Here is a 25,490-nt window from a genome sequence, read left to right as displayed (position 1 = left end):
TCTTTCCTTTCCCAGAGATCTGACAAGTATACTATTCTGTGTTCACTTAACTTATTTATAGTTTCCCTCTTTATATTCAAGTCATTCACCCATTCTGAATTTATCTTGGTGTAGGATATGAGATATTGATCTAAACCTAATCTCTCCCATATTGTTTTCCAAATTTCCCACCAGTTTTTGTCAAAATAGTGGATTCATGTCCCAAAAGTTGGGCTCTTTGGGTTTATCATACACTGTCTTGCTGATGTCATTTACCCCAAGTCTATTCCACTGCTCCTCCTCTCTTTCTCTTAGCCAGTACCATATTGTTTTGATGACTGCTGCTTTATAGTATAGTTTAATATCTGGTACTGCTCGGCCCCCTTCCTTCACATTTTTTTTTCATTATTTCCCTTGATATTCTCGATCTTTTGTTATTCCAAATGAAATTTGTTATAGTTTTTCCTAATTCAGTAAAGAAGTTTTTTGGTAGTTTGATAGGTATGGTGCTAAATAGGTAAATTAATTTGGGTAGAATGTTCATTTTTATTATGTTAGCTCGTCCTACCCATGAACAATTAATGGCTTTCCAGTTGTTGAGATCCAGTTTTATTTGTTTGGAAAATGTTTTGTAGTTGTTTTCATATAATTGCTGTGTTTGTTTTGGTAGATAGATTCCCAAGTATTTTATATTGTCTAGGGTGATTTTAAATGGTGTTTCTCTTTCTACCTCTTGCTGCTCTAATGTGTTGGAAATATATAGAAATGCTGATGATTTATGTGCATTTATTTTATATCCTGCAACTTTGCTAAAGTTGTCGATTATTTCTACAGGCTTCTTAGTTGATTCTCTAGGATTTTTTAAGTAGACCATCACATCATCTGCAAAGAGTGATAGCTTAGTCTCCTCATTGCCTGTTTTGATACCTTCAATTTCTTTTTCTTCTCTAATTGCAACTGCTAATAGAGATAATAACGGGCATCCTTGTTTTACTCCTGATCTTATTGGGAAGGCTTCTAATTTATCCCCATTGCATATGATGTTTGTTGATGGTTTTAGGTATATACTGTTTAGTATTTTTAGGAAAGGTCCTTCTATTCCTATACTTTTCAATGTTTTCAATAGGAATGGATGCTGTATTTTGTCAAAGGCTTTTCCAGCATCTATTGAGATAATCATATGATTTTTGTTTGTTAGACTGTTGATATGGTCAATTATGTGGATGGTTTTCCTAATGTTGAACCATCCTTGCATTCCTGGTATACATCCCACCTGATCATGGTGGATGATCTTCTTAATTACTTGCTGGAGTCTCTTTGCTAATATTCTATTTAAGATTTTTGCATCTATGTTCATTAGGGAGATTGGTCTGTAGTTTTCTTTCTCTGTTTTTGGTCTACCTGGCTTTGGGATCAGTACCATATTTGTGTCATAAAAGGAATTTGGTAGGACTCCTTCTTTGCTTATCATATCAAATAATTTGTATATTATTGGGATTAGTTGCTCTTTGAATGTCTGATAGAATTCACTTGTGAATCCATCAGGTCCTGGTGATTTTTTCTTAGGGAGTTCTTTGATGGCTTGTTCAATTTCTATTTCTGATATGGGATTATTTAGGTATTCTATTTCTTCTACTGTTAATCTAGGCAATTTATATCTTCCTTGCTACTTTTAAAAATTATTTCTCTTGGTATTCTTGAGCTTTTGCTACTCCAAATGAACTTTATTATTTTTTAAGTTCTATAAATTAACTCTTCCCAATGTTTGATTGACAGGGCCAGTATTCTGATAATACATTTGTTTAATTGGTATTGTTATTCTTATTATATTCATATGACCCAGTAACTCTTACATCAATTATTTAGGTTTGTCTTTATTGCTTGAAGAGTTTCTATAATTGCATTCACATATTTCCTATTTTGTTATCTATTTTTAGATACTCTAGACTTATTTTGAATATAATTTCTATTTCCTTCTTTTTTTTGGTAATACATGGAAATTCTTATAATTTATGTGGGTTTATTTTATATCTGCTTACTTTGCTGAAGTAATTAATTTGTTCCAATTAATTTTTGGTTGAATCTTTAGGATTCTTTAAGTAGACTGTCATGTCGTCTGAATAAAGTGATAATTTTATTTTCTTTTTGCCTGTGTTCTCTCAATTTCTTTTTTCTGGTCTTATTGTTATAGCTAGCATTTCTTGAATTATATCAAATAATGATGATCACAATGAGACCTTACTGGAAAGATTATATATATATATATGTATATATATATATGCCATATTTTTTCTATATGCAGGTTTGTCTGGATTTTTTTGTTTTTTTTTTTGGAGGAGACATTGTATCCTATTAGGGAACCCTTTCCTAATGCACTCTGAGCATAGGACTCAATAAATGAGGGAAAGGACAATAGATCCCATCATTGCTCCAAGCTAATTTGAAGAATGGCCTTCCAGCATAAATGAAAATAAACTTTAGATACTGCTTTTCAATGAGGGGGATTATCCCAAATGTTTTATAACAGAAAGCATGAAATATGTCTTAGAGAAACCATTTTCCCCCTTTCAGTTTGCAATGTTTGGACACTTGTGCAAATCTGGATTTTTTTTTCCATCATTATTATTTTCAAACAGTGTCAGTAAATGCTTTTAGGATATTAATTCTCTAGTTTTCTTGCACCAGACAATGAGCTATTGAGTTTTAATATGCAGTTCAAAAACTGCAGTAAAAGTACATTAAATGGTAATTTCAGAGTAAGCAGCTTCTTTTCACTCTTTCCTTCTTTCAGTTTCTCCTTCCCTTCCTTCTTTCATTCCCTATCCTCTTTCTTCCTCTCTCCCTAATTCCTCCCTTCTCTCTTTCCCCCCTAATTTCTCCCTTCTTTCTCTCTTCCTCCCCCTCCTTCTCTCCTTTTGCCTTTCTTCCTTTCCTTCCTTCCTCCTTCCCTTCTTTCCCCCCTCCTTTCTCTCTCTGTCCTTTCCTTCCTCCCTTTCCCTTCCTTCTTTCACCTTTCCTTCCCTTCTCCTTAACCTCCTTTCCCTTCCTTCCTTTCCTTCCTGCCTCCTCCTCTTTCCTCCTTTCTTTTTCCCTCCTTTTCCTTCTTCCTGCCTCTCTGTCTCCTTTCCCTCCCACCCTCCCTCAATTCTTTTTTTCTTTCTTTCCTTCCTTCCTCCCCCACTTTTGTCATCTTTTCTTCTCTCCATCCCTCTCACCTTCCTTTTTTTTTTTTGTTTCTCCCATACCCCCTTTCTTCCTTCATTTTGATTGTGTAGCATTTGCTTTGAGGTGGCAATTCCAGATCAGAACTCTAGCTTGCACTCAGGAGTTTGGTCCCTAGGGCATGACATCTCTGGGTTTTAGGAGTAGCTCTGAGGGGTTGGGGTTTTTTGTTCCAGTGTTATTTCTAATGAACCCCACTAGTGGAAACTAATACTAATGAAGAACAAGACTGAAACTGATATATTCTTCTTTACCTTCTTACCCTCCCTACTTGTGATTCCTTCCTAGAGGCAGCTCTTTCTCTTCTCCTAAATGCTTAAATAACTCAGAATCTCTCACCCAGCTTAGCTTGATATTTTATAGACAACTCCTAAGGTAGGACCAAGTCCCATCAGCCCAGGGGTCGGCAACGTATGGCTTTCTGCAGGAGCCATAAAGTCAATTTTTTTTCAGGCGCTCTTACAGGAGTGCACACTGTTACAGGAGCACGCACTGTGAGCACTGTACGGCTCTCACAAAATTACATTTTAAAAAATGTGGCGTTTATGGCTCTCACAGCCAAAAAGGTTGCCGACCCCTGCATCAGCCTATTCTGAATATTGTTCCTGTGTAACATCACTTCCAGTTCATCTTTGTTGTCTCAAAATGTTTTTTTGGTTTTGGGAGTTTAGGAGAATCTTATTGTGAGAATCATAAAATAAAATCCCAGAGTTGCAGAGAGCAGAGCCAGGTCCTCATGCGTCAAGTCCAGTACTGGTTTCACTGAACCACAAAGAAATAACATTATTGCTATGAAAGTTATATAACAAGTGAAGATGCCAAACTCTAGACACAAAAACTAGGTTCAGTACTAAGGAGCCTGGCTTCTAAAAAATGAGGCCATACCCTTTCTCATTGTTTCTAGTTCTTTATGCTCCCACGCCAGAGTCCTGGGGAAAATCACTTAAGTCTTGAGTTTGGATCAAGTTCAGAGACTCCCCCAAAATGATCATATATGTAGGTGTTCAATATAGATCTGATGGTGGGAGGGCAGCTGGGTTGCTGGGTTGCTGGGTTGCTCAGTGGATTGAGAGCCAGGCCTAGAGACAGGAGGTCCTAGGTTTAAATCTTACCACACTTCTGCTTTCAGAACCAATACACAGTATTGATTCTAAGACAGAAGGTAAGGGTTTTTAAATAAATAAAATAAAAGATGATATAGGGCATCTCTCTCTCTCTTTTTTCTCTCTTACCCCAGGCCTTCCCCTCATCCCTCTCCCTCTCTTCCCCTTACTAAATATGGTTCCAAGACAGAAAGCAGTGAAGCAGTTAAGTTTAGGCAATTAGTGTTAAGTGACTTGCCTATAGGGTCAAACACAGGAAATATCCAAGGCCAAATATAACCCCAGAATTCATGGTCTCTAGGCCTTTCCCACTAAGCAACCTAGCTGCTTCTAGAATAGCAATTTATTTCTCCCATATAAAAGAAAAGTTTGACATATAAAAGATTCCTAAGCAAGCATTCATAAGGTTTTAAAATACTAAAATGTATATCACTTAGTGCAAATGTTGAGTAGGTATTTCAGCTCTATTCCATCTATACAGCTCCTTCAAGGGCCATATCTTCTAAGCTTGGGCTTATCCTCCTAATAGTTAACTTTTCCAAGAAGAGTATAATTGCAGAAAACTCCAGTTAGCTCCAAATGAAGGACCTAGTTGCTCCTGGCCTCTTGAACTCACAAAGTTACCTCTGAGGCTGAAAATGACCACCTCAGATTTGCTGTTCAGTCATGTAAGCTCAGGAAAAAATACAAGGCAGAAGAAGCAGTTAGGGGTATAACGTCCAGGCCCTGGCTCTCTTAAGTAGACATACTCATCATAGTTGCTAAGAGCAGCCCTCTATTCCCTTTTCAGAATAGTTCTTGAGGAAGATTTCCAGGCCACATATATACAGAAAAAAGGAAGAAGAAAATAAGGAAGTAATAGAAGTTTTAGTATCAGTTGCCTCCCCACTTCTTTTATTGCCATTACAAAGACCATGGGGTTTTGTGTCATCCCAAAGTACCAAGTCTTTTAGCACTGAACTAGAATACACTTGGCCTCCTAGAAATGAAAAAAGTGACAATTACTCCTCCTTCACCATTATCAACCATGAACCTTGTCTCATATTTTAAAAATTGAGGTCATCTGCCTTGAGCTCTTTTCCTTCTTCATCTCATAATACTCAGATATCCTTTGCCACTAATTCATCCCTGTCTCGCATGAAGAGGTGGCCTTACCCCTTTCTATGGTCATCTTTGCTACCTGCCCAAGCAATCCAATTTCATTGTTTCATCTGATAGATTGCCCCCTCCCCACCGTCATCCCCACTTTATCACTTATCTTCAGTCTCTTCCTATCTACTGACTCCTTCCCCTGGCTCCCAGAAGAACCTGCCAAAATGGACACAAGGACAGGCTGAAGTGAAGTCCCCATGATTAAGTCATGAGGAGAGAAGATGCCTATGTCTCTTCCATCTTCAGGAAAAACAAAAACAAAAAACTTATCTGTCCATCCCTTTTATCATTTTATATCTCTTCTTTCCTTTGTGACTATACTCTTTGAAAAGGCCATCTACAATAGGTGCCAACACTTTTTCTTCCCTTGCTCACTTCAACAAAATTCTTCTCTCCAAAGTGGTCCCTTACTTGCTAAATCCAATGGCATTTTCTCAATCCACCTCAACCTCTCTATAGCCTTTGATGTGTCGATCACTTCCTCTTGTCTCTAGTTTTTCAGAACAGAACTTTCTCCTGGTTTTCTTCCTACCCATCAGATCTCTCCTCAATCTCCTTTGCTGGATCTTCATCTACATCATTTCCTTCAGGATTCTGTCTGGGACTCTCTTCTCTTCTTCCTTTATTTAGAATTCTTCATTTAGTGATATTATCAACTCTCATTGATTTAATTACCATCTCTATGCTGATGATTCTCAAATGTTACTGTTCCACCTTAACTTCTCTGCTGATCTCCAGTCTTGCATTTCCAATTGCTTTTCAGACATCTCAAATTGGACATAGTGTAGATGTATTAAATTCAACATGTCTGGGGGAGGGTACTGGGGGAGAGGGCGGCAACAATGGACAGAGTGGCAGGGAAGACCTGAATACAAATCTGTTATGAGACACTTCCTAACTGTGTAACCCTGAGCAAGTTTCTTAACTCCCTATTGCCTAGCCCTTGCCCTTCTGTCTTAGACAAAAAGTAAGGTTTAAAAAAACTCATGTACTCAACAGTTCTGAAATGGAACTCATTATTTTCCCCTCTAAACCCTAACTACTTTCCTAACTTCCTTGATACTTTTTTTTTTAACCCTTGTACTTCAGTGTATTGTCTCATAGGTGGAAGATTGGTAAGGGTGGGCAATGGGGGGTCAAGTGACTTGCCCAGGGTCACACAGCTGGGAAGTGGCTGAGGCCAGGTTTGAACCACTTCCTTGATACTTTTAAGGACACCCCTTGGTGCCTTTTCACAATCTAGATGTCATTCTCAACTCCTCACTATTTCCATCCACCCCCAGGCCCAATCTGTTGCCAAGGCCTGTTGATTTCACCTCTGAAACATCTCTTGAATATGTCCCCTTCTCTCCTCTTATATAGTATCTAACAGTTTACATACACTATCTCATTTTTTTTTAAAAACCCTTAACTTCTGTGTATTGTCTCATAGGTGGAAGAGTGGTAAGGGTAGGCAATGGGGGTCAAGTGACTTGCCCAGGGTCACACAGCTGGGAAGTGTCTGAGGCCGGATTTGAACCTAGGACCTCCCGTCTCTAGGCCTGGCTCTCAATTCACTGAGCTACCCAGCTGCCCCACACTATCTCATTTTGATATTCGAAACTACTCATGTGAGACAGGAACTAAAGATATTATCCCCATTTTAGTGACTAGGAAACTCAGAATTGAAGTAATTTGCCTATTGTCACAGAGCTGTTTGTTGTTCATGCCCTTCATTTTTTTTAAAACCCTTACCTTCCATCTTGGAGTGTATTGGAGGGTATTGGAGTGTATTGGCTCCAAGGCAGAAGAGTGGTAAGGGCTAGGCAATGAGGGTCAAGTGACTTGCCCAGGGTCACACAGCTGGGAAGTGTCTGAGGCCAGATTTGAACCTAGGACCTCCCGTCTCTAGGCTTGGCTCTCAATCCAGTGAGCTACCCAGCTGCCCCCAATGCCCTTCATTTTTTAAAAAGTCCAATGGCATAAAATGGGGTGATGTCTTGATATGCATTTAAGTGAGGCAGAGTTGCACAAAGCCTTCAGTGTCACTATCCTCCAGTCATCAAAGTCCAATGGCAAAAAAAAGTCAGAATGACTGGTGATGCTCTGGAATATAATTGATGACCATGGCCTCTTCATACCTACTTCAGCCACTTTCTTGCTAAATGAGAACAAGTTGTTCTCATCTGCCCATGCCACAGAGGGAAGTCTTCATGCACTTCAAGGTAGACATTCCCTAACTCATTGAAGGGTTTGAGGCCTGTCAGTTACCCTCAACCCAGTTTAGCCCATCTGTCTAAATGGTTTTACCAAGGTGTGTCTGCTGCATGTGCTACAGCTTCTTGGAGTCACAGGTGAGAACTGGGTGAAAGATCGTCACCATAGGTAGATGAGCAGCCTAAAAAAGGCTCAGCAAGACCTCACAGTACCCCATTGACCCCAATCACTAGTTAGAAAGCTAATAAAGGGTCAAAAGACAAGTTATGAACCCAGGTTTTCTGATTTTGTTGCAAATACGCAATAGATCCTACCATACTATCTCTCATACTTTTATATAGATAGGATTCCTCTATCTGGCATGTGCCTTAAGTAGGCACAAATAATCTTTTCTAATAAAGAAACAAGCCTAAGCATATTAGAACCATGGATAATATTTTGAACATTTTTATTCTGGGAAGAACATTAATGAGAATTAAAAATTTAGAAGCTTAGCTAGGAAATTTGATCTTTTGGGTACATCTGGTATCCATTTTTGTCTCATTAAGAAAGGCTTTCAAGCTTTTCTGAGTGATGTGATTGAGCCATATCCCCAGATGTGAGAGAAGCCCCGTGGAGGTGACTCGGGGATCACTCTCAAAAAGAGCTTCTCGGCCTGGGATATGTGAACTTAAAAATTTTTTTTTGATAACTGGATTTCTGTATAGTTGGTTTCTTTTGTAATTTCATGTATTTTGTTTTATGCATTTCAAAACTCTTGTGAATAAAAATTTATAGACTTTATCAAACTGTCAAAGAGGTCCATGACACAAAAAAGATTTAGAATCCTTGCTTTAGAAGAACTCTTATTCTCTAATATTCTTAAACATTTTCTTTAGAGCTGCTTCCCCAATTCTTCTTCACATTGGAAAGAAGAAATGAAAAAAGTATTAAGAGTCTACTATGTGTCAAGCCTTTTACAAATGTTATCTCATTTAAACCTCATAACAACTATAGGAGGTACATGCTGTTATTACCCCCATTTTATAATTGGGGAAACTGAAGCAGACAGGGTCACACAGCTAGTAAATATCTGAAGCTGGATTTGAATTCAGGTCTTTCTGACTCTGGGTCCAATGCCCTATCTACTATAATTCTTTCAACTACTCCTAATAGATTCCTAATATATTTGTTGTATCTGATTTCATCCAGTGATCAAAGTACTTCACCATTCTCTGATTGAGTTTTTCACCCCAATTTTACACTTATGGTTGAAAAGGTTCTAGGACTTTCTATCTTGTTTACACTTTTGATTGATCCAGAAGCATGTCTAGACCTTCTGCAATTCTATTCATTGGAGTGAGGTTGTGGAACACACCCCAATACATATGAAAATGTTACCAACCCAGTGTTCTACATCAGAAATCGAGTAGACACTTTACAAAGTGATCATACATACTGAGACAAGAGCCTTCAATCTTCAATCTGAGAATCTGTCTTCTCTCACTCATGTGTCCGAGTCTGGTTATTATTAAATGCTTACCTTGTGTGGGAAGCCAGGGAGACGGGACAGTGGCCAGGGTCTGGAAGAAGAGGGGCTCCACCAAGGTCACAAGCATCTGGTTCTAAAGAAGGAACCTGTCTTACTAGCTTTGTCCCTAATCTAGAACAGAAAGGGAAAGGGGGGATGGGAGTGAATGGGAGGAGGACTGGGAGACACCTATTAACTTTCACCACTAGGTGGAGATAGCGCCCCAATGTAATGCTGTGGCAGCTAGGGTTGGGGAGTGGGGTACAGAGTGGAAGGGTGGGGGTAGCAGCAAAGGCTTTGCAACCTCCACAGTAGGATACAATGCAGACTAGGCTTAGCGCAGCAGCGCTTGGGCCAGATACGTAGGAGTGAACAGAGCCATAGAGTCAAGAGTACCTGCTACCAAACAAGCAACTTCTTTGGAGCAATGGGAGCATCCAGCCAGGCCCCTGAACGGAATGCGCATCTGGAGGGAAGAGGAGCCAGTCTCTAGCCCAAGGCAGAGCAGGGAAAGAAGCCAGCAGGTGGACTGCCACAGCTCCGGGGTCTGGCATCGAGGTGTTGGGTTGGCATCGGAGATGAGGAAGCCCGAGGAGGGAAGACCAATAGTACTTTAGCATAGCCTCGTGGTCCGGTATTGGAGTCCTTGAAGGGAGAAGCTTGGTCTATAAGGGAGCCTGGGTGTGCGCAGCACTTAGTCAGCTACACCCCACTCCGCCCCCTCCGTCGCCTACTCTCACTATCCCCCCACCACATCTCCGACCCCCTTGTTCGGATTGCCAGTTGAGGACAGTTCCCCATTCGAAGAGTCTAGGGGAAGACGGGTCTGTCTGCAAAGCCTGGAACCCCACAGTGACCACGTGATCCTGGGAACTTGGATTTGGGGGCGGCAGGTAGGAGGGGGTTCGTGTCCTCTTGCTCTTCGACCCCCTGGAACAGAACCTGGGATTGGGTCCCCACCTCCTTTGTGTGTGTGTGTGTCTCTGGCTCTTTTTGGAAGCAAGTTCGAACAATGATCACAGTCAATTCCGATGGGAAAATAATGGTCAGAAGATGTCTGGTCACCTTGAGACCCTTTAGGTAAAGTTCTTTAATACCCGTCTCTTTGAGGGTTTTTAAGGATGTGGGTTGGATGGGGGAGGGGTGATTTCTGTCCCCCTGACTGTGGGTGGGGGTGTCTGATCCCAATTAATCAAACTCCAGAGGGGAAGGGCAGTGGGTATTGGTAACTAGGCAGGGTGGAGGTGAATAGGTGGAAAGCAAAAGATGACTGTGGACTTCTGTCTGAACATGGAGACAATTTTGAGGTCTGGAGGGGTGTGTGTATGAGTGTGTGTGTGTGTGTGTGTGTGTGTGTGTGTGTGTGTGTGTGTGTGTGCCCGCGCGCGTACCTACGTGTGGTTCAGGAGGAAGGAATCAAAAGCTCCATTGAGGTAGTAGCTGCCTTTGGGCTTCTTGGGAGTGGGAATCTGCCAGGATCAACCTAATCCTTTCCCTCAATAAGCTATGCAGTCTTTCACTGGCCCTTGCCTTTAGTCCATAAAGTTATCTCAATTATGTGCACACCACACGGGAGGAGTCCATGCTCCAGGCTGCACCCTTCTTTTGTGTTCTCCCTCCTTTTCCCATCACATCTTTTCCTCTAATCAAATTCACTTCTAATTTCCATTCTGTTTCTGGGTTCTTCGCATTGGGCTGAGGTGAGAGTGGGCTGAGATTGGAACATTGGGAACAGTAGTCTTTTTCCAATAGGAGATTTTCCAGGTTTGAGCCTCAGAAAATTGTGGGAGACCTACTACTCACTTCCCACTTGATTTTGGATTATGGAAATGGCAAGGCTGCGGAGGACACCCAAAGGTAGTAGAACGGACTAAGTGCCTGGAGATAACTGAGTGCTGACCCTAGAGGCAGAACTCTGGGGGTGAAAGGGTATGGAGCCTTAAGCCCAAAAAAAGAGAGTAGGAGAGTGCAGACACCATTTCTCCTTCCCTCAGCTTTGGCCTGGGCATGAGGGGTCAGTCACTTCTGGGTTGCTCTCCTCTGCCCTAGCATTTGCTTATCCCCATTTTTGTCAGTGAATTGGTTCCTTTCAGGGAAGCCAGCGTTATTCCTAAGCAGTAAGGCTTGTGCTAGGACCTCCTGGGAGTTCATGAGCCAGATTTGGGGCTGGGTGCAAAGACCGAATTGGAATTGAATATCCAAGAGCGCAGCTGCGAGAAGGCAAGAGAGGCAGTGTGGGGGAGGGGGGAAGGGAAAGAAGACCAGCAGGGAGAGTGGACTGAGGTAATACCAGGGGGCTTCGGAATAGGGATATGGCAACAAGTTGGGGAACTTCAACCAATGGGTTAGAGAGCATGGGAACCGGGGTTGAGCAAAAGGCCTGAGCAAAGAGAATTACAGCCCAACCCAAGTATTATGGGATGGAACTAACTGCAAGCCGAGTTATTTTGCTCTTATCCCACCTTATATCCAATAGGTTCAGGAAACCCCTTATGGAGCTATATTTGGAGGATATTGCCTCATGGCCCCCTGCAGTTCCTTTCCCTCTTCATTCAGGTGGACCTCCCTCCATCTTAGCAAGATAGACTCCAGACAGCTGAATTCAAAGACCTCACACCAGTCTTTTGGTGCGTCTCGAAAGCAGGTTCTTCCAGGAGTGTAGAAGAGTGGCTGTGGTTCTGCTTACTCCAGGGGGTAAGGTACAGAAGGGGGTCTCTGAAGCTAGATTCATAGACTGTTAGAGCTGGAGGAGCTCTTAAGGCTCTCTCAGCTAAATTTTTTAATTTTTTCATAAGATGAAACTGAGGTTCAGAATGGAAATAGTATCCTACTAACATTGTGCAGCAAGTTAATAGCTCAAGCTCTTCAGCCTTGGTAGGAAATCCTGTTCCCTATCTTTCAGGAACCTTGAAAGATCATTAAGTTCCCTTCCTCTCTTCCATTATAGTAAGAATTGCCAACCTTTTCTCTTTCCAACCATAAAATGCAGAAGAAACCAACATCCTGGATTAATGAAAATGGGTGTATTGGATGAGTTTAGAAACCAAAGACAAAGCTGGGGCAATCCTTCAAGAACCATGGACAGCTTCCTGGTTCTTTCCAGCCCAAATCTGCTGAGGATTAGGCTCATATTTCACCAACACATGCAACAAATGGGTGAGAGACAGGAAGACAAACAGACACAGATAGAGACAGATCAGCAGAGAGACGGACTATTCTTTGAGAGTCCCTCTCCTTTTTCTCTTATTCCTTATCTCACATCTTTCTAATATCTCACTATTTCCTCTTTTTCCCCAATGACATGGCCCTTCTACTTGTTGAGACACCCTCTACTACAAGCATTCAATTCTATCCCATATCTACTACTACAGATTTTCTCCACCATTGTCCTCAATTTAATGTCAAAACTCTATCTATTGGTTCTGTCTCTGCTTTTTAGAAATATGCACATATCCCTCATCCTTAAAATCCTCATCATATTCTATCATTTATGACAGCTATTATGCAATATCTCTCCTACTCTTCTCAGCTGAACTTCTTAAAAATGCTATCTACAAAGTTGAACTATTGCAATAACCTAATTGGTCTCTTTGATTCTAATCCAGTCTCACACAGCTGCCAATATGATTTCATTTTACTCCACTATTCAATAAACTCCAGTGGTTACTTATTACCTCTAAGGTAAATTATGCAGTATTTTATTTGCCATTTAAAGAGCTTTATAACCTGGCCTCTTCCTACCTTTCTAGTGGAATGTAAAAAGACTATTCCACATCTTCTACCTTCCTACCTTTCTAGTGGAATGTAAAAAGACTATTCCACATCTTCTCCATGAATTATACAGTTAACCCATTCAGGCCTATTTAGTGTTCCTCAACATTTCATGTCTAGTCACTGTTTCTAGTCATAGTTTTACCATGCCTGGAATACTCTCCCTCCCAACCTCCAATTCTTAGAATTCCTGGCTTCTTTTAAGACTCAGATCAAGCACCACCTTCAGGAGGAGGCAATTCTTTGATCCTAAGCTGCTAGTTCCATCGTTTTATATATATATATATGTACTTACATACATATAGTTACACACAAAAATTTCCCCATAGAAATGTAAATTCCTTAAAGATAGTAGATGTTTTTACTTTTTTCCCCCTTTGTAGTTCCTGGCTCCTATTAGGTAGTTAATAAATGTTTGTTTATTTAATGATTCCTAGGGACAGAAACAGACTCTTCTTAGAACCTGGCTATCTGGCAAATTGGACCAGTTCTTGGAATCTTTGAGAATCCAGGAGTTTGGCTTTCTAAAAAGTTGGTTTTTCTAGTGTACTATGAAGAACTTCTTTTAGAGTTCTGACAGTTCAGTTCTGTCCAAAAAGGGCTCCAAACCTTAGGAAGAACCCAGGAAGATACACTCAAGCTATTATGGCCTCTTTTCTTTTCATACTTGCATTGAAGGTACAGACTTCAAACCAGAGAGTCATTTTAATAATGGATTTAATGCTTTGTAGTTTTAAAGGAGGGGGCACAAAAAAAAATAGAGTAGAGCAAGGCCATGAAGAGTAATCACTTTATCATAAAGAAAAGCCCTAATGAGTGTTCACCTTACCACTTCCTTTATAAATGTGAATACTTTCACCATTCAAGGTGAAGGGACAGAAACTTTGGGATACCACAAAGGACATCACTGCCATTTCTGCTGATCCCATGACTGACTGTAGGCATCCTTAATAACATGGTTGAGTAGAAGCCCATCAGAAATGTGTGATATTAATAAGACTCTTGGTGAGAGGATCCTGGATGATGGGGAAAGGAAGCATGCCCCAAGACACCAACAGCAGATAGAATGGACTTCTACTTCCTCTCCAAGGCCTTATGATTCTCCAAGGCCCATTACAGATAGATGAGGTACATTTGCCACAGGTAGGAATCATGACTCACAGAAATCAACAGACCCAGAGCAAAGCCCTAGTTGCTCCTTGCCTTTTAATGGATTTGCTGCTGACTAAGGGTTCTTTGAACTCAGGAGAGGAGGTACTGAAAAACAAAATGGGGAAATCTTTAACTAGATGGAATCTATTCTTATCCTTGGATCTGAATTTAGAGAGAGGATTGTTGGTTAGCTAGGACAGCATCAGACTTGTTCCTGAATAAAAGTTTTATATTATTGCTACTATTGTTCCTACTTTATGATTTTACTATTTTCATCCTAGGAGGATGCCTAGAGGCATGATATGGCCTGGACATTAGTTTTAGTTTCAGTAAAATTCTATGAAGGATAGTTTTCCAAAGGCCCCTTTTTGCCAAAAAAGGAAGAGTTCCTTCTTCCCGCCCTCCAATCACACCGACAATGTAATCTCCACCTATTTGTTTCAAATATCTATATACTCTGTTTCCATATAGTCTTCTCCTTAGGAAATAGAAAATGGTACTTCCATTATTACCTCAGAGGCTAGCTAGTACAATTTCTATGTGATCAAGAATTCCCTCAACAGTTTATCTGGCAAATGGTTATCTAGCTTTTTTCAGACAACTGGTTTAAAAATAACAGTAATAAGTAATAAGGGTCTGGGCAAGATGAAGGCAACTTTAAAAGAAGATGTAATTACTGAGTGATAGTAATAAAGAGAAGACTAAAATGGACATTATGGAGCAAAGAGCATGATCAGTTCCTCCTTCTGGCCTTGTATGCTGGGGGTCTGAGAAGATGAGTAGTCGAATTTGGAGAGGTGGCCAAGAAAGGTGGTGTCATTAAGAGAAAACTAGACTTCAGTAAATACCATGAGATGGAAGGAATGTGAGAGGAAGAGATTTTGGACAAAGGAAGTTTGTTGATAAGAAAGGATGAGTTTCAGAAACTGAAGTAGACTAGGAGAGCAAAGGGTATTTTCTTTGGATGGGTTCAGTGTTCAGTGAAGCTAGTGCTGCTTCTGCACATCATTTATAGTGCAGATGAGATGGGGTAGGCAATCTACACTGGAGGGAAAGTGGGCCAGCCTGGAAGAGGAACTTGGAAGCCTAGAGTCTGGGAAGAACAGGGATATGTTGGCACTGGTATGAAACCTTGAATGATGCATGATAGACCTTATTTTTCTTAGGGATCATCAAATGCAGTAATGACAAAAAACACTTTATAAATCTTAGAGAACTATCAGAGTATGCTATTAGAGTATTAAAAGCTGGTATTAGAACTCGGGTCTCATTATCTGGTATTCTTTTTGGTGTGCCACAGATGCCTTCTGTCTATCTTATAAATATGTAGAGCCCAGACCCCTACTGTGTGCAGATCTGCTATGAGTCCCAAAGGAGACATGCATAGCTGACTGGCCCCTTTGCTTTGCCCTGCCCCCTCAACCCCATTCCCTTGCAGGCTATTTGTTCTGGGAATCGGTTTCTTCACACTCTGCTTCCTGATGACATCCTTGGGAGGCCAGTTCTCTGCCAGACGTTTGGGGGATTCACCTTTTACAGTCCACACTGAAGGTACCTTGGGCAGGAGCCTTTAGTGGAGGGTGAGGGTATAGGATATGGGTGTATGTGCTTGTTGGGGGATGGATGGGAGTGTTCCTGAAGGTACAGGCCCAGTAATCCCATTGCTTTCTCTAAGAGATGAGCCATACAGGCCTGCATGGCATATATGGGGTATCCTGGCCCATGGGTGGGAGCTTCTGGGGATAGGGGTTGGTGGTTGAAGCTGCATGAGCAATGTGTATGGGTGAGACATGCATGCTACTTCTGCTTGCATGAAATCTTCTAAACATTTTCTGCCCTATATTCCCATGCTAAGGGCCTTAGCAAGTATGCAAAAAATAAAGATTTATTCTTTGCAGAATGGAACACAATACTTTGCACATAGTAGATATTTAATAAATATTTGCTCACTTACATTGAATTGAAAAGCAATGGTTGCAATGGCCTTTAAACAAAGCTTATCTCTATAACTCTATAAACCCTTGTGACTTTTGCTCACCTCAGTATGGGGCTTTGGTTTTTGTTGAGGGCAGAAAACAGGTCTGTCTAGGAACTAGTTTTTTGGACTCTGATCCCACTGACAAGTTTGCCTGTGTTGTAGGTTTCTTTGTCTAGCTTCTAAGGTGATCTGAATGATCTTCTCCACTAGCTTAGGGAATGTTCCTCTTGACAGAACACCATCTCATAAGACTCATAGCATTTTGGAGTGTCGGAGCTAGGTAGGTCCTCAGAGACTACCTGGTCTAGTTAGACTCTCATTTGACAAAGGAAGAAACTGAGTCTCAGCCAAGGGAAATCATTCAAATACATTTATTAATTACCCAGAAGTGCCAGGTACTATGCTAAGTTCAGAAGTAACTTTTTCAAGTTTGAAAATCTGGTTAATGTCAGAATTGGGCCAAATGGCCTTCATATTTCTTTGATGTTTCTACCATACCATGGTGTTGAATAGGGTAAGAAGCAATGATAGATTATATTGCATAACATAACATCTATGGCTCATTTTAATTATTTAAACACTTCATTTCAGCCTTAGAATTGATACTAAGAATTGTTCCAAGCCATGGAACAATTCTTAGTATCAATTCTAAGGTTAAGTGACTTGTTCAGTGTCACACAGCTAGGAAGTGACTGAAGTCAGATTTGAACCTAGGACCTCCCATCTCCAGACCTGCCTCTCTATCCACTGAGCTATCTAGCTGCCTCTCATTCTAATTTTTTAGGGAGTTTTATTTCTTGGGTTAGGTTTACCACCTTTTATTCTTAACTATTAATTCTCCTTCCAATTCTCTCCTTTGTGGTCCAGTTTTCATTAATCATTTAATTTATTTTTTTTTACCTCATAGTTTATTTATTCCAAGTGTTCTTGTAGTTCTTGTATGGCCAAGCTATTTTTTTTTACATTTATTAATATTCATTTTTAACATGGTTACATGATTCATGCTCCTCCTTTCCCCTTCAACCCCCCCCCCGCACCCCGCTACCCATGCGCATTTCCACTAGTTTTGTCATGTGTCCTTGATCGAGACCAATTTCCAAATTGTTGGTAGTTGCATTGGTGTGATAGTTTCGAGTCTACACCCCCAATCATGTCCACCCCAACCCATGCGTTCAAGCAGTTGTTTTTCTTATATGTTTCCTCTCCTGCAGTCCTTCCTCTGAATGTGGGTAGCATCTTTACCATAAATCCCTCAGAATTGTCCTGGGTCATTGTATTGCTGCTGGTTCAGAGGTCCATTACATTCGATTTTACCACAGAATGTCAGTCTCTGTGTATAGAGTTCTTCTGGCTCTGCTTCTTTCGCTCTGCATCAGTTCCCGGAGGTCTCTCCAGTTCGCCTGGAACTTCTCCAGTTTATTATTCCTTTTAGCACAATAGTATTCCATCACCCGCATATACCACAGTTTGTTCAGCCATTCCCCAATTGAAGGACATACCCTCCTTTTCCAATTTGTTGCCACCACAAAAAGCGCAGCTATGAATATTTTCGTACAAGTCTGTTTATCTATGATCTCTTTGGGGTACAAACCCAGCAATGGTATGGCTGGATCAAAGGGCAGGCAGTCTTTTACAGCCCTCTGAGCATGACCCCAAATTGCCAGCCAGAATGGCCGGATCAGTTCACAGCTCCACCAGCAATGCATTAATGTCCCAATTTTGCCACATCCCCTCCAACATTCATTACTCTCCCCTTCTTTCATTTTAGCCAATCTGCTAGGTGTGAGGTGATACCTCAGAGCCAAGCTATTTTTTTTAAATGTGAGATCTGCAGCTAGGTGGCTCAGTGACTAGAAAGCCAGGCATGGAGATGGAAAGTCTTGAGTTCAAATCTGACCTGAGACACTTCCTCCTTGTTTGACCCTGGACAAGTCACTTAACCTAACCCTCATTGCCTAGCCCTTACCATTCTTCTGCCTTGGAACTGATACTTAATATTGATTTTAAGATGGAAGGTAAGGGATTTTTTTAAAAGTGAGTTCTACTTATAGTTGCTGTGGTGTTATTCTTGTGTAGATTTTCTTCTTATGCAATTCTTTATATTTACAAATATAAATTACAAATTTTTTACATTTCTTCGTAAGTGTTTGATGTTTTTCTTTTTTCTCATGTCTCTAAGCTCAATTCTTGATTTGGGACTTTGTGCCATGGAAAGTCTCTGCCTGCTCCCAGATTCTTAGATGGGGTGGTCAGGTCCTGTTTGGCCCTAATCTCACTTTCTTTGGTTCTTGTCTCAGGCTTCCATTTTCCTTAGTGTATTTACACTCAGAGTGCTTGCATGCTTCAGTGTGCCCTGTCAGATGTTAATGACCTTAATGAGGGTACTAGGTAGACTTCTGCCCCCCCCCCCAGGAACTCCTTGATCAGGGCACTGGATGGTTTCTTTCTCTTGGGACTTCTCCAGAGAACTAGGTAGTCTTCTTTTGTCCTCTGGAGTTTACACTGTTAGGTTTCTGTTTCTACCTGGGACTTCCTGCTCAGCTTTGCTGCTTCTTTCTTGCTTCCTGCTTCCCCCTTAGGCGTTTTTTGATCAGAATTCTTGATAATTTCTGTTCTCTACCTTTTCTACTTGATTGCCCCCCCCCATTTTTGATTCAGCACTTAGCACCCTCTGAACAAGATGAGCATATACATTGTTGAAGAGAAAAGGATTTTATAGGAAACTATGAATCTCTAATATCAGTCAATATACATTTATTAAGCTCTTACTATTTACCAGGTATCATGCTAAATAACAGAATCCAAAGAAAAACAAAATCCAATCCCCAGCCTCTAGAAACTCACTTTTTAATGGGGAAGACAATAGGCAAACTATTAGTACACACTCTTATTTACAGGGTCAAGTGGAGGTAATTCCAGAGTGAAGGCAATAAAAGGAAGGAGACTTCTTGCAGAAGGTGAGATTTTAGTTGAGAATTCCTTTTTCCTCGAAGAGTATGCTATGAAGGTGAGGAGGAAGAACATTCTAGATTTAGACAGTCAGTGAAAATGCATGAAGTCAGGGAATAGAGTGTCTTGTGCAAGGACCAAGAAGGAGGCCAGTACCATAGGGTCATAGAGCATGTAGAATGGAGTAAGACTGGAAATTACTGGAAAGTGGGCTGTATGAGGTGCTTTTAAAATCCAAAAAAGGAGTTTATATTTGTTCCTGGAGGTGGTAGAGAGCCACTGAAGTTTATTGAGTAGGGTGGCAGATAACATGTTCAGACCTGAACTTTAAGAAGATTACTTTGGTAATTGAGTGGAAGATGGACAAGGATGGGAAGAGAATTGAAGATCAACCGGAAAGTTATTGTAATGATCCATGTGTGAAATGATGAGGGCCTGTATCAGGGTGGTAACAAGAAATGGATGGAGATAGGAGGAAAGTAGCATGAACAGGACTTGGCAACCAACTTGGATATGGGGAAAAGGTGAAAGAGTGAGAAAATGATGAAACCTAGATGGTGGATTTTCATGACTGGGAAGATGGTGATTCCCTTTACAGTAAAGAAAATTAGAAAGAGAGGAGGGTTTGCAACAGAAAACAATGTGTTCAGTTTTGCACATGTTAAGTTTAACATGTCTTAAGCCATTCAGTAGGAAATGTCCAATAAGCAGTTAGAGATGTGACACTGGAGATCAGGAGAGAGATAAACATATCTGAGACTTCTTAGTCTAGAGATGAAAATTGAATCCATGGGGACTGATGAGAATGTCAAATGAGTTAGCATAGAAGAAGAAGAAGAAAAGAAGAGGGCCCAGGAGAAGGCATCAAGGGACACCTAAGATTAATGGGTAAGACCTGGAAGAAAATCCAGCAAAGGAGGCTGAGTGGTTTTTATATAGGTAGGAAGAGAATGAGGGGAGAGCTGAGAGAACACAGTAGCAAGATCAACAGTATCAAAGACTGAAGAGAAGCCACTTGAGAAATTTAAGGATGAAGATTATGAAGTGGCCATCAGAGGTAGCAATTAATAAATCAATGGTAGGGAAGAAGCAGTTTCAGTTGATGAAGTTGGAAGCCAGACTGTAGAGTTAAGAAGAGAAGTGAAGGAAGTTAAAGGAAAACCAATTGTAGAAGGCTTTCTCAAGGAGTTTAACCACAAAAAAGGGATGAGGGAGAAGGGGAATATAGGGCAATACCTAGCCATGAGGGATAGATGTTTTATAGACATCAGAGAAGTGGCTAATAGGGCAAGATTGAAGATAAGTGAGCTATGTAGAGCTTGCTTTTCATTTCAAGAATTTAATAGTTTATTCATTACCCATATCATATGAATACTTGTTATTTATATACAAATAAATATTAACTTCAACATATAATTTTCAAAATTCTCCAGCTTGTCTGCATTTCTTTCTGACTTCCTCTCTTCTCTTATTTTTGTGGGAAAGGACTCTCTCCCTGTCTCCCTCTTTCTCTTCCACATCCCATCAATTTTTTTTTAATTTTAAAAAATCCTTGGAACAAAAAAAAACCACCCCTCCCCCCAAAAAATCCTACATTCAGCATATTCAAAAATGTCTGTCTCATTCTTCATCTTCAACTCATCATCTCTCTTGCAGGGGGAGATTAGCTTTCTTTATCATTAGTTCTCTAGTATCATGGTTAGTCATTGTTCTAAAATGGTACTGTTGGGTAAAAAAATCACAATTAAGTGACTTCTGGAGCATAGTTCCAAATTACTTCTAAGAATGGCTGGACTGATACAAAGTTTCACCAACAATGGAATATGCTCATTTTCTACATTTCCTCAAAAAAAAATTTTTTTTTTCATCTATACCAACAACTGGTGTGAGGTAAAGACTGTCTGAGCTGCCTTATTTGCATTTTTAAAAATATTAGTGATTTGGAAGGTTTTTCATGTGCTTTCTGATAGATTGGAGTTCTTCCTTGGCAAACCATCTATTAATATCTTTTGACAATTGAGGAACAATTTCTTATAAATTTGACTCATTTCCTTTTTTATGTACATATACTCTTGGAAATGTGACTTATCAGAGAAACTTTCTGCAAATATTTTTCCTTATTAACTGTTTCCCTTCTCATTTTAAATGTATCGGTTTTGTTTGTGCAAGACCTTTTTCATTTTATGTATCAAATCTGTCCATTTTCTCTCCTATAATTGTTCTTCTCTATCTCTTGTTTGGTCATGAGCAGTTTTCTTATTTCTGTTTCCAAAAGGGCTCCTCTAATTTGTTTGCAACATGACCGTTTGTATCTAAATCAGGTATCTCATTTGGAATTTATCTTGGTGTATGGTGTGAGATTGTTTATCATTTGGAAATTGCTTTACAGTCTTCCCAGAATTTTTTTTTCATATAATGAGTACCTAGTGGTTGAGATATTTGAGTTTACCATACACTATTCTAATATATTAATTTGCTTTAGGGTAATATATATCTAATCTGTTCTGCCTATCAGCTTTTAAAGTTTTTAACTGGTACCAAATAGTTTTGATAATAACTGCTTTGGAGTATAGTTCAAGATGTGGTACTAGAAGGGCCCTTAACTTCTGAATTTTGTTCATTATTTTCCTTGAGATTTTGCTTTGATTCCTCCAGATGAACTTCATTATTTCTTCTAGCTTTATAAAATAATTTTTTGAAAATTTGATTGGTAGGACCTGAAATAAAAAAAAATTTGATTTAGATGGTATTGTCATTTTCATTCTATTGACTCAGCCTCATTATTTAGGTTTGTCTTTATTCTTGTAAAAAGTATTATAGTTCCTGTGTGTGTTTTGGTAGGTAGATTCCTAAATATTTTTAAAATTATCCAGTTATGTTGAATGGAACTTCTTTTTCTTCTTGCTGGATTCTGTTGGAAACATATTCAAATGCTAATAATATATGTGGGCTTATTTTACATTATTCAACTTTGCTGAGGTTATTGTTTATTAATTTTAAAAACTGGCTCTCTAAGGTTCTTGAAGTAAACCATTGTTTTTTTGTTTTTTATCCTGGGACTCCATTCTAGGAGCATAGGGCCACAACCAGTAGGCAATGGGTCACACAGTCGCTCAGGGCCACCCAGCTGGGAAGTATCTGAGCCCGGGTTTTGAACCTAGGACCTTTAGTCTCTAGGCCTGGCTCTCAATCCACTGAGCTAGCCCAGCTGCCCCTACTTTAGGTTGCAGTTTCTTTAGCAGATGTAGTTTTTACAGGGTGGGGTTGCTAGCCCCACGCCCAACCCTCCTCCTTTTTCATCCGGGCTAGGGACTGTCCTTGGCCCAGGAGTGGTAAGGGTGGGCAATAGGTAAGGGTCAAGTGACTTGCCCAAGGTCACACAGTTGGAAGTGTCTGAGGCTGGACTTGAACCTAGGACCTCCAGTCTCTAGGTCTGGCTCTCAATCCACTGAGCCACCCAGCTGCCCCCAAAATTTTGGAATTCCTACCTGTCTTTTTTTTTTTTTTAAGACAAATTCAAATGCTACCTCTTCTGTGAATTTTCCCCTAATATCTCTAGTTGGTAATGGTTACTTTCTTCTGGAAATTCCACAGGGCTTTTTTCATACCTCTCCACTGTACTATTTTTTTTTTTAAACCCTTGTACTTCGGTGTATTGTCTCATAGGTGGAAGAGTGGTAAGGGTGGGCAATGGGGGTCAAGTGACTTGCCCAGGGTCACACAGCTGGGAAGTGGCTGAGGCCGGGTTTGAACCTAGGACCTCCTGTCTCTAGGACTGACTCTCACTCCACTGAGCTACCCAGCTAAACCATTGTATTAGCTGCTAAAAACGATAATTTTTATTTTTCTTTGCATATGCTTTTTTCCTTGATTTCCTCTTATCTCATTAATATAGCTGGAACTTCTAGATTATATCAAACAGTATTGAAGATGGACACTTTTGTTTTCCCCTTTACCTTCTGAGAAGACCTATTGTGATTTTCCATTATAAATAATCCTATATATTAGTTTTAGACAGATATTAATTATTATATTAAGAAAAGTTCCATTTGTTCAAATGCTTTTTAGTATTTTTAATAGAAATCAGTTTTATGATTTATAAAAATCTTTTCTATATCATTATTATCCTTTGGTTATTATTGTTTTGTTGTTTATTAATAACTAAAGTTATTGACATGATCTAATGTGTTTATAGTTTCCTGATACTCAAGCAACCTTCCATTCCTGATATGTATAATCTTTTTGACATGTTGTTATGGTCTTTTTGCTAATATTTTAATTAAAAAATTTCTGTCACTTCCTAAGAGATATTAGTCTATAGTTTTCTTTGTCTGGCTTGCTTTTATTTCTTTCCCTTTGGGCATTTACAGTATTCAATATCACTAGGTCATAATAGCATACTTAGCTGTTAATTGGTACATGATATTATCCAATCTGAAATTTAAGTTTGAGCTTTACAGTTTTTGTTAAGGTTGTACATTATCAGTTCTTTAGGTCTGAAATTCTATAGAACAAGTTAGTTTAAATAAAAGAGGCGATCAGTACTGATATATCCTTTATATACACATCCTCAATTATTAAAATGCCAAAAATGGTTTTTAAAATTGTCATTATGGTCATTCTAGTGCCTGAATGCCAATAGCCCTTTCAGATTGGATTCAAACCTGGGCATAAATCAGAACCTATATCGCTTAACAATGAATTCTTCTGAGTGTCAATAGCAGTCACCAGTTGGTATCCGTTTCACTTTTTAATTATCCATCACATTGTTGGCTGAGTATTAAAAAGTCACATCCCTATAGATCATTCCTAGAGGAACTGTACATAATAAAAAGAACACTAGATCCTTACCAGTCAGAAGACTTGAGTTCTAATTCCACCTATGCCACACTAAATATGCAGATAAGGATAGATATGGCCCTGTGATTTCATTGAAATAGGTAATTTTCTGGATGAGGATACATCTTTATCAATTTAGGCTGATGCCTTCTTTACAATTTAGAGAACTGTCCAAAGCACCAAGAGATTAAGTGAATTCACAAAGCCAGGAGAGGGTACAACTTGAACTCACAATTTCCTGGTTCCTCTTCTGGGCTCCTAAGCTGTCACTGTCACTACCCTGCTGCTCTACATACAATCTTTCATAAATATAAGTTTTGGGAAATCACCTAATTTCTCTGTTTCCTCATCACTAAAATGTAAATGATGACATCTATACCACCTTACAGCAGAAGTGTCAAACTGGGGCCCACTGCCTCAAGTTGCCTACAGAACTCACCAGTGTACCCTACCAGATTAAAATGCAATTAGGAAATGTTTAATAAAAATGCAGTACAATATAGATGATGTTAATTTGTTTTCTAAGTATTTGTTTGAAATCACTGCCTTACAGAACTCTTGTGAAGATCAAGTGAGAAGGTATGAAGCTTTCAATTCAGGTTGATACTTTCTCTGTAATTTATAGACTTAGAGAATAGCCTAGAACAGTGAGAGATTAAATTATTTCCCAAGGTTCACATATTCAATATATAACAGGGATGAGATTTAAATCTAGGTCTTCTTAACTCAGAAGACTTCACTATGCTACATTATTACCTTTCAAGTCACAGAGTTATAAAAATTTTAGAACCATGCAAGCATACCTAGGTTTCTTTTTCAAGATTTTAATTTTTTGTTATTTTGAATTTGAAAACCATCAGCAAAAATGAACATTTCCAGGTGGAAGGAATAAGAAGAGAATTGCATATGAAACCATGAATTTCTATTATGTATTGCTTGTTAAAGCTGTCCTCTTTGTCTATGTCCCTCTATGAATTTTCTTTTGTCCTAAACATTTTTTAAAAATGTTTCATTGACATCTTTCTATTTCTGTCCTTTTTTATTTGGCATCATAATTGTCAGCCCCACCTTCCCCCTCAATTTTCTAGCCCACTGTGAAAAAGAGTCTCTCTTCTAACAACTAAACATAGTTAAGCAAGACAAAGCCACACATTACCCAACTGAAAATGAAAGCATAATTTTTTATTATTCTTTTGAAGTCATAGTTGGTCTTGCACTGATCAAAGTTCACAAATTATTAAAAGTTATTTTTCTTTACAATGTTGTAGTCAATTGTGTTCCTAATTCTGCTCATTTCACTGTGTATTAATTCATCCATATCTTTTCAGATTTCTCTGAACCTCTCCTTTTCATCTTTTCTTTCAGTGGAGTAATAATACTCTTCTTCCTAAAATACTCTCCCTTTTCTCCCTATGCCTTCCTATTTCTATGACGAATTAATTGTAGTCTTCACCAAATTTTATGGGCATTATATATATATTTGTGTGTGTGTTCAGCCTTTTTTTGGATGATTCAAATATGAGAGATTCATGTGATGCCTGATACCTGTATTCCTTCCTCCACTTTTGTATGTTTTTCTTTTCACACATCTCATTATGAGAAGATGTAATTTACCCCCTCCTCATTTTTTTTCTTTGCC

The 25,490-nt window shown here is 39.5% G+C and overlaps 1 protein-coding gene across 2 annotated transcripts in view; it reads left to right on the top strand.

The window, feature by feature from the left end:
* Nucleotides 1–10,174: 10,174 nt before the first annotated feature.
* MGAT5B (alpha-1,6-mannosylglycoprotein 6-beta-N-acetylglucosaminyltransferase B) overlaps nt 10,175–25,490 on the top strand; it is a 177,299-nt gene continuing 161,983 nt past the window's right edge. For both annotated transcript variants that reach the window (XM_044672412.1, XM_044672410.1), the window contains exons 1-2: nt 10,175–10,242; nt 15,524–15,636. In XM_044672412.1, coding sequence (XP_044528347.1) covers nt 10,175–10,242; nt 15,524–15,636 — 181 coding nt within the window. The remainder of the gene's footprint in view (nt 10,243–15,523; nt 15,637–25,490) is intronic.

This window comes from Gracilinanus agilis, chromosome 4 (assembly GCF_016433145.1).
Source record: "Gracilinanus agilis isolate LMUSP501 chromosome 4, AgileGrace, whole genome shotgun sequence".
NCBI classification, from domain to species: domain Eukaryota; kingdom Metazoa; phylum Chordata; class Mammalia; order Didelphimorphia; family Didelphidae; genus Gracilinanus; species Gracilinanus agilis.
The sequence above is the reverse complement of the archived record's forward strand: the minus strand, read 5'-3'. Positions and strand labels throughout refer to the sequence as shown.